At 42.3% G+C, this 14,251-nt stretch overlaps 1 protein-coding gene across 1 annotated transcript in view; it reads right to left on the reverse strand.

Moving 5' to 3' along the window:
* Positions 1-5,930: 5,930 nt before the first annotated feature.
* arhgap35a (Rho GTPase activating protein 35a) overlaps positions 5,931-14,251 on the reverse strand; it is an 87,382-nt gene continuing 79,061 nt past the window's right edge. The window contains exons 5-7 of the mRNA XM_044120679.1: positions 13,109-13,237; positions 10,889-10,994; positions 5,931-9,458 (exon numbers count right to left, since the gene is read on the reverse strand). Coding sequence (XP_043976614.1) covers positions 8,978-9,458; positions 10,889-10,994; positions 13,109-13,237 — 716 coding nt within the window. The 3' untranslated portion in view covers positions 5,931-8,977. The remainder of the gene's footprint in view (positions 9,459-10,888; positions 10,995-13,108; positions 13,238-14,251) is intronic.

Below are 14,251 nucleotides of genomic sequence, written 5' to 3' on the forward strand. Positions count from 1 at the left end.
TGAGTGACAACAACAAAAAATGACATCTGCTCTCATCTCAAAACTTCACAACATTTGAGTTAGGCTATACTTGTGGATATATTTTAAGGCAACACCTCAAACACAGTGCTGTGCCTCAGGGATGAACATGTGTTGGTGTGAAATGTAAATATCAGCCACCCCTGCAGAACAAAAACAAAAGACTTTGTGCTGATGCCGACTGAAGCTGGTAGGAATATAACAGGTCAAAACCCACTGCAAACTGAGAGGTCACCGAGTTAGGAAGAAGCCACTAGGACAGAGGATTAAAGTTTGCATATATGCCTTTTACTGCATATTTTAAGAGTCTGTAAACAAAAACTGTGAAATGATAAAAATCAGAGTCAAAAACCAACGCATTCTTCATCAACTGAATGCAAAACATCATTAATGTTACGCTTTCTTACAAAAAGGTCCCTATTCTTTGTTGACTTGGAAAAACGTCTCACGAATTTGGGCAACTTTCAAGGTCTTTGAAGTAAAAAACTAGCATCTTCTGTGTGAAGCTCATTCCTCGGTATCCATATTGCAAATTCTGCAGACACCTTTAACAGTGCTTTTCTATGCAGCACAGCGGACGACAAAATAAAAATACAATTAGAAAGCCTTGTACCAAATCCACCAAACAAATGATGTAAAAGACCAAAAACAAGATTAAGTCTGGACAATTCAATATGTACCTTTTACAGTGTTTTCTCCTGGGAACAATAAGACCAGGTAACACTAATTTCATAAATCAAGTGATCCAAATGCCTGTTTGTAGCCGTGGCCGCATGTGCAGTCCTCCGCTGTAGGTCGCCCTCCTGTTTCCCAATGGGACGTTTGTACAAGGACCGCCAAGAGTCTCTTGGGTTGCAACTAGTGTCAAAAAAAAATTCAGTTCATCTCCACACCCTTAAATCTATCAGGGAGCATAAATTCAGAACCTTGACATTGTTATATAGTCTGAGAAACAGACTTCTACCAAAGAGGATCGCTTGATCAGAAAATAATCAATTCAGCTTGTGATGCCAGATCTGTTTTGTTTTGTCAAATAATAGTGCAGAGACACCAGCAGACATTTGAAAAGCAAAACGTCTGTGTAGTTTTAGAGACATCCGTTTTGTTTAGCTGTTCAAAGTATTGATGTTGTAAATAAACCCATGAAGAATACTCAAATGTGTTGGGTTATTACCAAGACGTTTTAAATCTTGATCTCTAAATACCTTTGGAGGGGAGATTTGAAAAATGAAAAGGACAATGTAGTTCAATTTATGCATCTAGTCTCTGGTAGGAGTCAATCAAAAACTTGTCTTAAACTGGTAATGTCTCACCACTTCCATTAATGTTAGTTTGTTAATTATGTACCCAACAAAACTAATTCCTGAAATCACACCACAAGTGCTTGTTGAAGAGTTTTCACGGGAGTGTAGCTGTCTTGGGCTTTGGTAGGTTTAGTATTTGACTCTTCCACTATGTGTTGGTGTGTCCTTGGGCAAGGCAATTCAACGCAAATTGTGTATCAGTGTATTTATATGTGAGTGTTGTGAATGCGGTTCCGTTAATGAAGTAGTCGGTATGGCAACACAATCATTTAGTTAATGAACCAGATTGATAACACCTGATGTAAAAGCCTTGAGAAGTCAGATTAGATAAGCTACAAATTCAGTCCATTTGCCATTTAGTTGTTGCTCTGTAAAATCTTTAGTTGCAAAAATAAAAAGGGGACATAGATTGCTAGAACCACAACTATTGGAGGACTTTATTTCTAGCAACGCCTTTGGAAGAATCTAGAGACACTTCATGAAGGTTTTCACACATTTATTTGCTCACAAATCCAAGCCCAGTTCCGTTATTCTACTATCCCTGTCTCTGTGAGCCATTATTCCAAACTACATCCCACGAACAGCTTGAAACGTGTCACTTTCCTGCAGGTCAATAAAAGCTCAGCGCTGAAGCGCCTTCATCAATCGTGGTATCAATATGAAAATACCACTGTGACCCAGACATGAATCAATCAGGGCTCCTCTGGGAGGAGACAGAGAAGGGGAGGGGAGGCCAGGAGCGCCTAAAATCATCAATGAGCCGGATCAGGCCGGAGTCAGGCTCGGACAGTCTGTATTGATAAGAGCATTTCCACCTGTAGCGGCCGGAGCGGAGCGGAGAGACAGGTCGCATCTGAATTCAATACCCGCCGCCGCAGCTGCGAGCTTGGAGCGCAGAAAGGAGACACGGTTGAGCGGAGATACGTGCCTCGACTCATCATCAGACCAGTCTCTCTCTCTCTCTCTTTTTCCACTCCTCCTTCTATATATATGTTCCCTTCCTTCTCCCCTTTCCTCCTCCTCCTCCTCTTTGTTGTTTCGCAGAACTTTAAGACCTAAACATTACACTTTTAATACTGTGCAGACACGTCCCGCAATTAAGTTCTTTTGTCTTTATTCCGCAGCTTTCCGTACTTCCTCGCCCACATTATCTCTGGAGTTTAGTCAAACCCCCTTCCCTCCTCTAACTTCAAACTGAGAGGGGAAGCGGAGATCAGGATCGGGAGGGAAAGTCTTCAGAAGCTGCTTTCTCGTATTCCCCTCACTGAGAGCGCCGGATTAAGGTGTCATCCCGGCCTGACATCCAAGACTTGACCCGATCAATTAGGTCCATGCTCTGAAAATCCAGCAGGGCTGCAAGGGGACCAGCGCGAGACGAGGCCGCCCCCTAGTGGCGCGTCGGTGCATACACACACACACACACCCACCCACACACCCCCACGCACACACACACACACGCACACGCACACCCACACACACAAAGCAGAGAATGGAGAGGGTTTTCTGGAAAGAAAAACTTTAATGCTAAACGAGTGTGGCTCAGTTTAGTTTGAACTTTTCTTGTTTGCATTTTCTCACGTTACAACCGCAAACTTCATCCTCTTTTATTGGGATTCTAGGTGAGAGACCAACACAAAGTAGCATGTCAAAAGATGTGGGACAAAAAGCACGAGTTTTACTTTTTGAACAAATAAAAATATGAAACTGTGATGCAATACTTTGCGGAGCCACTTTTCACTTCAATTACAGTTGGCGGTCTTTAAGAATATTTCTCCAGTCTTGCACATTTAGAGACTGACTTTGTTTTTTCTCTCTATCATCCTTTTCAAAACTGCTCGGTGCACAGCGATTTTCAAGCGTTGTCCCTTGTTTTGTCAATGCCAGCGTCAAAGTCAAATTTATTAATATAGCACTTTAAAAACAGGTGTAAAACTGCACCAAAGTGCTGTACAAGAACAATAATAAAATAAGTTAATGGGAAGAAAAAAAACAAAACAGAAAAAACACTTTTTTTTAATAATAAAAAAAGTGTTTTTTTTTATTTTCTAAAAAAGTTAACATTATTCTATCTAACCCAGGGGTTTTGAAATCCAGGCGTCAAGGCCTGTTTGTTCTGCAACTTTTAGATGCATCCCTGGTCCAACAGACCCGGATCAAATAGCTGAATTAGCCAACTGTTCTCAAGTTGTGGTATCTAAAAAAAAAAACTGTAGGAAATTACGTTTACCCACAAATTACGTTGTAGGAAAACATACATTTTCATTCTCATCCCTTATGCCCCACTCAGCCATATAAAATGCCAACACAATTAAAATTTGTGGTTGCACTGTGACATAATATGAGCGGACTGGCCTGCTAAACAACGTCGAATTCCCCATGTTTGATTTGTGATCAACCCCCCCCAGGCTGTGCTCTCTCCCCCACGTCGCTCTAAAGGTTAGAGTTCAAGGGTCGCGTTCCTGTGTGTAAAGAGGCCTGCCCTTTTCATCCCCAATCGGAAGCTAATTTTTTCACCCCTCTTCTAGTGCCAGCATGAAGAGATGCTCCACAAAGGTCATAGACATGGATTTCCTTTGGTTTGACTCTATGAAAAGGTCAGCTGAGGGCACCATGAAATGGCAGCGAGGCCTTCACGCTACCCTCTTAGGATCACAATCCTTACATCACCCTGAAATGGCAGAGACTGAGCCCCCCACTCAGGGATCTCCCCCAGGACCTTCCTCACAGGTTTGGGCTGCTGTGAACCCATCTGGTCTCCCCAGAGGAACTTTAATGTCCCTCATCTACGTGCAACGCATGACAACGCAACTAGCGTCACGTATAAAGCAAAACTGTTTGTTTTATTTTTATGTCGTTAATGCCCGTTTGATCAAGATCTTCTCAAAGTTCATTAGCAGGAGCCAGTTTTTAATGCGAGATGCAGAGACGTTTTAAAAATGTTTTCCATTTTATAGTAAAATTCAGCCGTTTATCAAATGTTTCAACAAATAACAAAAGAGAATTTTGTGCGTTTTGCAACTGTTTTATATTTTTTTTATTTGTTTTGTTTGTGTTTTATGCCTCTGACAGGTAAGTGTTCATGACCTGCTGTATGGATTGTGATGGATTTTCAGCCCTGTCCCGTGTGCAACCCGCCTCTTCCTCAATGACTGCTGGAGAGAGGCAACAGCCTTCTCTTGTGGCTGGATGGATATTTTTTTTATTATTATTTTCGAATTTACAGTGAAAATAAAAGACAAAAAAAATAAAAATGAATAAGCAAAAGCTCTGTATATTCTAGAGAAATCCTGTTTTAGTCACATCTATGTACATCCAGGTTCACTGTTGAAGTTGGATATGCAACACATCCAAAGTTCTGCACATTTTCCAATTGAAACGTGAAAAAACTTTCTGGATGGATTGTTAATCCAGCTTCATCGCTCGTTGTTAGAACCTCATGAATGACTGAATTTACTTGTTAAATGCCTAAAATTGGGAAAAGGTGAGTTCTTTTTGCTACGGCTGCTTTGTTTATTGCTCTTTAAACTGATTACAAGAATTTGTGTTTCGGCACAGATCAGAGTCAACATCTTTCTAACTACAGCAAACACAATAATGTGCATTGTTTAAATGCACAATAGTTGGGGTTTTTTTAAATATAGGTTTCTAACATCATCTTTTCAGCATTGTAAACCTGCTGAAAGAACTATTGTACTGGATGCAAATGTTGGCACATTTACAAAACAGAGTTTCACAGAAGAACAAAGTTTGTTAAAAAAGTACGCTAAACCAAACAAAAATAAAGCACAAGGACTGTACAAGATTTGCAAAATTAGTTGTAAGCAGATCTAAGTTTCAGTGGGACTCTGTGAGAAAGTCTTCTCATGGGAAGCGGTTCAGTAAAGTCATATCTTGTTTCAGCCAGATTTGACTTTACTAATCCCTGACAGATGTAAACATGGGGACTGAGAAACAAGTGAGATAATGATGATCTGTTCTAGTATCTAAACTCCTGTTTGACATTGTTGACATGATTAATTTCCATGTGACTGCGTGGTGCTGGTTAGCAATGTTGTCTTCCAGCAAGAAGTTTCTGGGTTTAAATCCTGAAGTTCTGCCTGTGCATTATGGGTCATCGCTGGGTGCGTTAAAGAAAGTAAATACATAAAATGAGCAGGTTGAAGAAGCTGTTTTTGCTTCAGTAGTTCTTTAAGTATTTCAGGTGGCTACAGATTTTCTTTCTGGTCCCATCCTTTAAATACTCTAGCTGAAAAGCAAAACAAAATCAGCTTTTCAGTCAGTTATGTACGTATAAATTTCACGCTGTCCTCTTAATTACCAGAAGTTATACCATGTTTCCCCACAACCTTTCGGTAATATAAACCATAAGAACATTCTCTCAACATCTACTGTCAATAACCTGCAGCTCTAAGTTCATCTTTGACAAATAGGTTTGAAAATTGAGTTGAATTCTGATTTAATAAATTTGAATTGAAAGGTTTCACAACAAGATGGAAATTTTTCCATTCGTTTTATGTAAAATAATTTGACCTGCTTACATTTTCTCAATAAAGACTTTGTGTTTTTCTTTGCATGCCAGCTGTTATAACAAAAGCAGACAAGAAACAATGAGTTTAACAAGATTTGATTTATTAACTATGATACAGGTCACATAAGGCCTTGCTGTATACACCATTCCCACTGAGACAAATTACCATACTCAGCAAATAAAGACAGTTTTTTTGTGTGTGACGTCATCTTTTCACTTTACAGTACTTCACTTATATATTTTTTTAGAATCACTCTCACCATCAATTTCCCTCAGTTCCCATTTATTTCTTTTTTTTTTAATTATTATTATTTTATATCATCATCACCACCACCACCACCACTTAAATAGTGAGAGTGTTGAAGCCCTCTTCCTTTCTCTTGGGAAGAAATCATGCATTATACTGGGCTGGTCTCTGTGGCTCACAAAGAAATTGCAAAAAAAAAAAAAAAAAAGGCAAAAGATAATTTGTCTTTTTTTAAAATATATCTTTAAATCTTAAAATTAAACATGAAAAGAAAAAGAAAGTGTTTCTATGAACCCCCTGACTAAAGGGCAAAGTGTTAGGTCCCCCACCCCCATACCCTAACGAGAACAATTTAATATAGTGTTGCTTGTTTCTGGATTTAACTTAGACATATGTCACAATTGTTGCAATATCAACAAAATAATAATAATAATAATAATAATAATAATAATAATAATAATAATAATAATAATAATAATAATAATAATGCAGCCACAATAAATTTCATCACTGAACCAAAGTTTGCAACTCTTCATTAAATTGTCACTTTGCTTCCACAACTTCCTGTCCCCCTTTTTCTCCCTTCCAGAGTCTTTGGCTGCCCTCACAGTCAGTTCAGTATTAACAGGTTGATGTACAAAGGGAACGCCACCGGCCGGCGTTCTCACACAAGTACCAGTGGTCGCTCCCTCTCCCCCCACCCCACCCCTCCGTCTCCCAGATAATGATCCCATTCACGCACCCCTCCCATGTCCGCTCCCCCCCCCGCCCCCAGTTCAGCCGTCTTCTTCTGTGGATCAGTGCGTGTAATCGGGGCGAGCTAACAGGGTTACACGGCGGTGCAAGTGACCAAAAGCAGAGTCACAATCCTTCCAGTTACGTTCGGCCGGATCTCGCGTCACACGCCCGCGCACACGCGAAGTGAGCACGCGAATAAGCTGATCGAATCTCCTTCACTGTTCACTGACTGGTTGAGTTAGAAATATGTCGTTTTGTCTGGCTCACAGAACCAAAACACTTCCACCCTAAACCTTCTTCAATCGGATCTCAGCGATTCTCCTCCAGCTGCATCGGCCGGTTTCTACAGTAACGGTGGGCTCGGCCTGAGGAATCCAGCAGTGCTCCGCTTGGGTCGTGCGCGCAGATGAATGGGCTGTCTGTTCTCTCTCTGCTGTCTGTTTCTGACAGGGGATTCAGAGAGACTGAGCTCCTGGTGGAGTGGTTATAATTCATTTCTTGCCCACCAAGAGCACCAGATAAGATATTTAATTCCAGAGAGCCTTAAGCTGTGTCCACTGCTGAGGCCCGGAGAAGTGGCTAACAATTATTTTTCCAGCATTAAATACCTTCAAGCTCTGATTTTTATCTCGCTTTGTGTCCGCTTTTTTGCTAAAACACGATGTCTGAAAGAGAACAGGGCTCCTTTGTCAAGGTTTGAGCTCGTAGCAAAGGAGAAAACTGAAACGTGACGGAAATTTTGAGGCTATGCATTCGGATTTCATATAATCTTTATTTATTTGCATTCGAGTTAAAATCATCTATGTTTAAGTCTACTCTAGAACATCTATTTCCACGCAACTGAAGGTGATTTCACAGGATTTTGACAACTGCGCCAGATGCTACAGAAACCACAGCAAAAGGAAGGTGCTACGCCCATGCTCATGTGGCAGTGATACCCACGTCCTCCTCTAGATGTCAGTGTTGTGTTCCCAGAGATAAAGTGGACAAACAACAAAAACAGCCAATTCATGGCAGCCCCTGGATTGAAACTGTGCTTCAGAAAAGTGTTATTTTTTTTCCTTTCTTTTTTCTAAGGTCCTCGCTATGAAAAATTGCAGCAACAGAGGCTTGGTTGTAAAAACCACCACAGCGTGAAAAGAAACATGACAGGTAACTCTGGAATTATCTCTGCTAAGTGTCGAGCAGAGGGAAATTCAGGTTAAGAAACCGAATAAAAAGGCAAAGCTGCAGGTACTTCAACGGGGATTTGGACCAATCAGAAAATTTCACATTAAGAACTTTAGATCTTATAAAGAAGTCCAGGAAACAGGGAGGAGCTTTTTTCAGAGAATTCAAAGGTCGCTACAGCACCTATAATCCTCACCAGCAGATCCAGTTGGTTGGGATCTTTTTTTTTTTTTTTAAACTCTGCCTGGCATACTTTTGTGATTAAACCCAATTTTACCTCTCTTTCAAGGTGTGTGTGTGTGTGAGCGGCTGACAGATAGGAATTTATCGACTTCTTTGGTCTGAACATTCTGCCTGGTGAGCTTCAGCACGAGTTTCCTTGTGCAAGTCCTCTGCACAACGGTGGAATAAACCAACACATGTTCAGTCCTCCAGCTTGTGGCAGCCGCAGCCTCTGGGGGTGCTTTGTTACAGCAGGTGGGCTCGTGTGTTACGGCGCGTCTGCTCCCGGATTGAGGATTTTACTGTCGTTTGGGTGGACGTGTTTGTGAAGCGAGCCCCGCCAGAGACCCTTGAACAGCTTCCTCACTACCGTAGTATCTACAATCTAGTGTAGATTCGCTAAAAGGCAGTGAGGATGGAACTAGTGACGTGAGACAGAGAGACAAAGGGGATAAAGTGTCAAAGAGAGAAAAGTTCATTCAGTCAGTTCAGAGGCTCTTCATTTGTTTCGTCTTCTGAAACCAGCGGAGGCTAAAAACGCCTCTGACTTCCCCCCCCCAAACGTGTCAGTTCCTCCCTGTACATACTGCATCTCGCTCATACTCTCCCAAGTTCGACTTCCATCTTAGATTACATCTCCCAATCCTTCGAACTTTGACCAGTTTTACTCTGAATTCTTCGCGCTTTGTCCGTCTTCATCTGCCATCTCTTTTGATTTTCTTCCTTTTCCCGTTCCCTTGATGCCTGGGTTCACAGCGTGTGTTGCTCAGCCGGGGGGTGATGGGGGTGCAGAGAGGGCGGCAGCAGGGCCGGGATCGTGGACTGGGGAGTGGGTGGTGGGGAATGGGAAGGGGATCTGTGTTGATGGTGGTGCTGGTGGAGGGGAGGGCCGTAGTGAGGAATGACGGGAGGGGTGGCGGGGAAGACGTAGGCAGCGGGGGACGGCGCCGACGAGGACGAGGAGGAGTAGCCTCCGGCCATGCAGGAGTAGGCCGAGGTCCCGCTGCCCCCGGACAGCGTGGAGGTGGGGGAGCCGGTCAGGCCGTTCGAGAGGGGCTGATTGTAGAAGAAGAACGCGCACTGGTGGATGAAGCTCTCGATGATTGTCTGGTAGGTGCGGGTGGCGGTTAGAGCGTCCATGGTGGTGAAGTCGGGTCTCATCAGCGTGGGCCAGAAGCAGATGGACAGGTTCTCACTCGTCATCAGGTTAGACTTGCTGTTTTGACTCACCCTGGGAAAAAGACACACATCATTAAATAAATAAAAAACAAACAAAAAAAATTAAGACAGGATGAAGTGTGACCAAATCGGCCCGAAATGTGTGAAGATTTTCCTAAGAATAAAAAGACAATCTGGAACTGCAGCATGTTTTTGCATTCTAGACAAAGCAAGAGACGATTCTGTGACAAGTCAGCTTCATAATCAATGACAGTACTCAATTACGACAAAAAAAATGGCTTAATTCAAGATGGTATAAGTCGGAAACGGTCTGTTTACAGCTACAAAATTGCAGTTCGATTACAAAACAATGCCAATGTCCAGAGCCGGAGTCTGTTAAATTAAATTAAACGGTATATGCTAGGAGCCAACATGTGCAGCTAACCTGACTCGTTACAAAGCTAACATCAGGTTATTAGGCTCCCAACATTAGCTTATAAACACACACAAAAAATATTTAGCACAATAAACGCATTAATTATAGAACTGCTTATAAATCTGGTGTTTACTGCACATTTTTTCTTGAGGTTTTCTATTTCTCCTTCCTCTGTTTTATGAAAAAAGACAATTTCAGGGCAGCCTGCTGGCTCACTGGAGCTTTAATAGAAACTTTTAGCCAGTTTAGAAAAAGAAATTTCTTCACCAGTTTCCATTGCAATAAACTGTGACATCAAAATGACAGTAATAATTGAAAAAAAAAAAGAAAAATTCTTACATTTTCGAGCTATATATATGATAATAGAAGATGCGGTATCTTTTCAAAATGTATCATATTTCCCAAGCATCATACCAGCCGATGTTTACAGCGCAACATGAGCTGGTTTGAAAGAGCAAAAGTTGAAAAATATAGATCAGGGGCCTCTCTTTGTCACAATATTATGAAAAATAATATTTTATTGGCTATGAGAAGTAATGTTTGTACAGATAGAGCTGAAGTTGACCTCAATACAGGCAGCCTTTGGTTTGGAGAGCGGCTACACCCATAATTACTCAAATTACGCAGCAATAACATCATGATAGTGTCATAAATTGGTCCTTAGCTGAGAATTGCTTAGATTACATTGTTTGTAGGTCAAATAGTTCAAACAAAAATGCTAGTTGCTAAAAGCTTGTAGTAGTTTCAGGTCTTCATACATCTGAAAATTGCCAAATGAATGAAAACACTCCTTACGGTAAAGACTGCATCACATCTCTGTGAAATTTGCGTCGAATTTTAGGAATACTTATAATTAAATGAATACGCCGAAATTGTGCTGATGTGCAGAACACACAGCCTAAGTAAAAAAAAAAAAACCCCAGACAAAACAAAACAAACACAACAGCTGTCTAATACAATCAGCGCGGCTGCTCCAGTGAATTCACCTGCAGGTCACCTGACTGGGTGACCAGCTGTGGAGTCAGCACAGCTGCCAGAGGCCATCTCTGCCCCTGCCCATCACTCACTTGTTCAAATGGCTGATGACATATTTGAAGACCTCGTAATTCTCCCGGGGAAAACGTCGCAGGACATCCTTCATCGTCTGAAAGCGCTGCTCCCTGTCGTTGATTTCTGAACAATCGGCACAGGGAGACGAGAGGTTACAGAGGAAAGATTAGAGGAATTTGAGGAGAAGATGTCTGGGGATTTAGAGAGATGAACAGGGAGAAAAAGACATTCACACGCAATGGGCTTCAGCATTAATATTATCTGCACATTTTATCCTTTAAAAGTTGAAGTATGAAACTTTTGTAAAAAAAAAAAAAGTTTTTTACAGAATTGTTCAAACCTCCACTATTTTGTGGTCGGATGGGATGAGACAGATAATCTGAAAGAGTTGGGCTGCCTTCTCCCAGTGCTCCCTGTTGCAGTCTGAAACAACCAATCAGAGCCAGGAGGAGGACCTTCGCGCTGTCAATTATACCCCTGTACGCGCCTCTCACACCCTCTGCTTTTCTCTCTGCTACGCTACAGCTAGTTCCCAATACAGTCTACCAGAAATGCTCGCGGTACTTAGCATGGCCACCAATGACGGCGAATAAACAGTTTCTCTGGAACGGTAAATTGTTTCTCCACCTGTAGCCCATTTAGAAGCGTGTACACGAGCAGGACCGACAGCGCAAAGACCCTCCTGCTGGATCTGATTGGTTGTTTCTCACCGGGAGCGATGCATTTCTGTAGATGTGAACAGGAGCATTGGAAAGAACTCAATCTTTCTACAGATTAAAAGATTTTTTACAAGATTTTTATAATATATTCTCACATTATAAAAGAGATATATTGCAATGTGAGAATATAACATATCTCACATTATATTGTTATAGTTTTAGCAGAAAATATAACATACAGTTAGTAAAAGTCGCATATTTCAGCTTTAAGGGCCATCAGAGTAAAGGTGGCTGAGTACATCTGAGTACAGATGATGAGAACATTTCGTCTGTCACTGAAAAATACAGATGAAACCGAAGTTTACAGTTATGTGAAAAATACCATAAAAAAGAAAAAGACCTCAAACTACAAATGGAAGAAAAAAAAAAGAGTCAAGACAAAAGACCACACACATTCCAGAGCAGAAACGGCCTACATCCACCCAGTACAGTCTTCTGCAGATTACAGCAAATCACACACAAGCTCTCTCCCTCTCACATGCACACGCACGCACACACACACGCACACACACACACACAGGGTGTGCTGGGCCTGATGACAAGCGGGAATGAGTCAGAGAAAACGACGTCACCAGCTCACACAGTCCCATCCTGCGTGTGATCGAGAGCGAGCGAGGCAGAGCGAGCAGATGTTCCTCTCTGGCATCGGCGGCGTGATTTACAGGCAGAGAATCGGAGTTTGTATTCCCACAATGAGGTCAGCTCAGATCAAAAACAGATTTAAAGCGGGATCAATTTACAGAGCAACGGTTCCCCTCCTGCTCCAGATCCATCACCAGAGATTAAAACGCAACTTCCTCCTGCTTATTCAAAGTAATGTCACTGCGACGAGATCCAACTAAACCCACTCCTCTCCGCTCGCACACTGGGTCCTGGACGCCTTCTCTCCGCCCCTTTGTGGCGTTGTTTCCAATAAACTCTGGTCCTGGGCTTTGTGAGACCTTGTTTGTGATGTTTCTGCTGCAGAATGAAGGCTGTGGTTCCTCCTCCTCACCTGCTCTGTGTCGGCAGGAGGTTTATCAGGTCTCTGTCACGGTTGAAGGGTCTCGATGGGTAACACACGCACGCGCGCGTGCCGAGCTCTGTGACTGACAGCAGCCGTGTGGCCCGCGGGTAAATCTCTCTGGCGCTACGCAAGGCTAAGCTGCGCTTTAAACCTCCACTATGACAGATTACAGGGACACAAAGCGAAAATGCAGCCTCATTTATCTACCACACGACCGTTTTCTAATGACTTCATTCAGATCCCTCCATCGCCACCGCGCCGTCCTTCTCAAAAGCTTTAAATATTCTCCCCTTCACCTCCTTCTCTCCTCCACTCCACAAGCGAGTGGTAAATCTAATTCTCCCCTTGGATGGATTTGGATTGCGGGGTTTTATATTTTCTTTTTTTCTGCTTGTTAGGCCGGAGAAATGTTACAATAAAGCGAAACGGATTTCGGACAAAAGTCCAACACAAGCGCCGAATCCGGTTCTCCACACAGCCACCTTCCCCGTCTCCAGGCTTCGGGGACTTACTGAAGGCCTCGACCAGCTCCGTCTGCATGCTGTAGGGCACCAGGGGCTCAGGGAGCTCTGAGAAAAAGGCCTTCATGGCTCCTGCAACTGTGTTGATGCTCAAGTCTTTCTCCAGGTCCAGGTTGTGGTCTGTGGAAGACAAACGGCACAGGAAGAAAGTTAGAGTTCTGGGCAAAAGTGTAGAAAGTCATTCTGCGAGGGAACGTCTCAGTATGCTGTGTTTTTTTTTTTGTTTTTTTTTAAGGATTTATTGGGACGACGTTTCTACCACAACGTTCAACTAACTCAGACGGAGAATTTTAGATCTACAAGAAATTGAGACCACAGCTGTCTGTGCACAGTTTTGAGCCGTTGTGTGTCAGGGAAAGCTACATTTGAAAATCAAAAGTTGAATATTTAAATAAATAAAAAACTAATAAAATAAATAATAACCGTTTGCTGTATAATTTAAATCAACATAGGATCTGCATGGGATGGCTCATGGTTCGCTACAAGTCAACTACAATTGTTACCAACTTTCTGTAATAAGCAATGCAATTACATCCAGGTGGGGTTAACTTGAATTTAAATTATTTCTACGATAAACCGGACTTGAAGATGATTTTTTTATCAAAAAAAATTATTAAAAGACGGGAGCTTAGTTTAAACACATTTTTGGGAATATTAAAGTAAAGAGAAAAGTAACAGAGGAGTAGGAGTAATTCGATGATCCGTTTTTAAACAACGTAAGTCAGCACACATTTGAAAAAGAACTACATTTCCAAACTTAGTTTCTTCTGCAACTCCTTCCCACCTGCGAAAAGTTTGAAACACCTTCAGGGAGCCGATGAAGGGCCGACTTCAGCGCAGCTCTGCACCACCTGCGCTGAAGGTTTCACCTTTAATTGACTCTCTCCATTGGGCGAAAGACTTCGAATGATTCAGTGCAGGTTTTCAACTCTGGTTACCTGAGTTGAATTTAACCCCAGCCAAGCGTGGACACACACACACACACACACACACGCAGATACAGACCCATAGGCCATCTTGGTCTGCTATCCATCACGACAGCAACATGCTTCATTAACCAAACCAATCTGGAGGCAATTAAATGCCCTCAGCAGACAGACGAGCATTCAGAGAGCTTGTACTCGTGCGATGATG

The sequence above is a fragment of the Gambusia affinis genome, linkage group LG06, assembly GCF_019740435.1.
Source record: "Gambusia affinis linkage group LG06, SWU_Gaff_1.0, whole genome shotgun sequence".
Lineage (NCBI taxonomy): Eukaryota > Metazoa > Chordata > Actinopteri > Cyprinodontiformes > Poeciliidae > Gambusia > Gambusia affinis.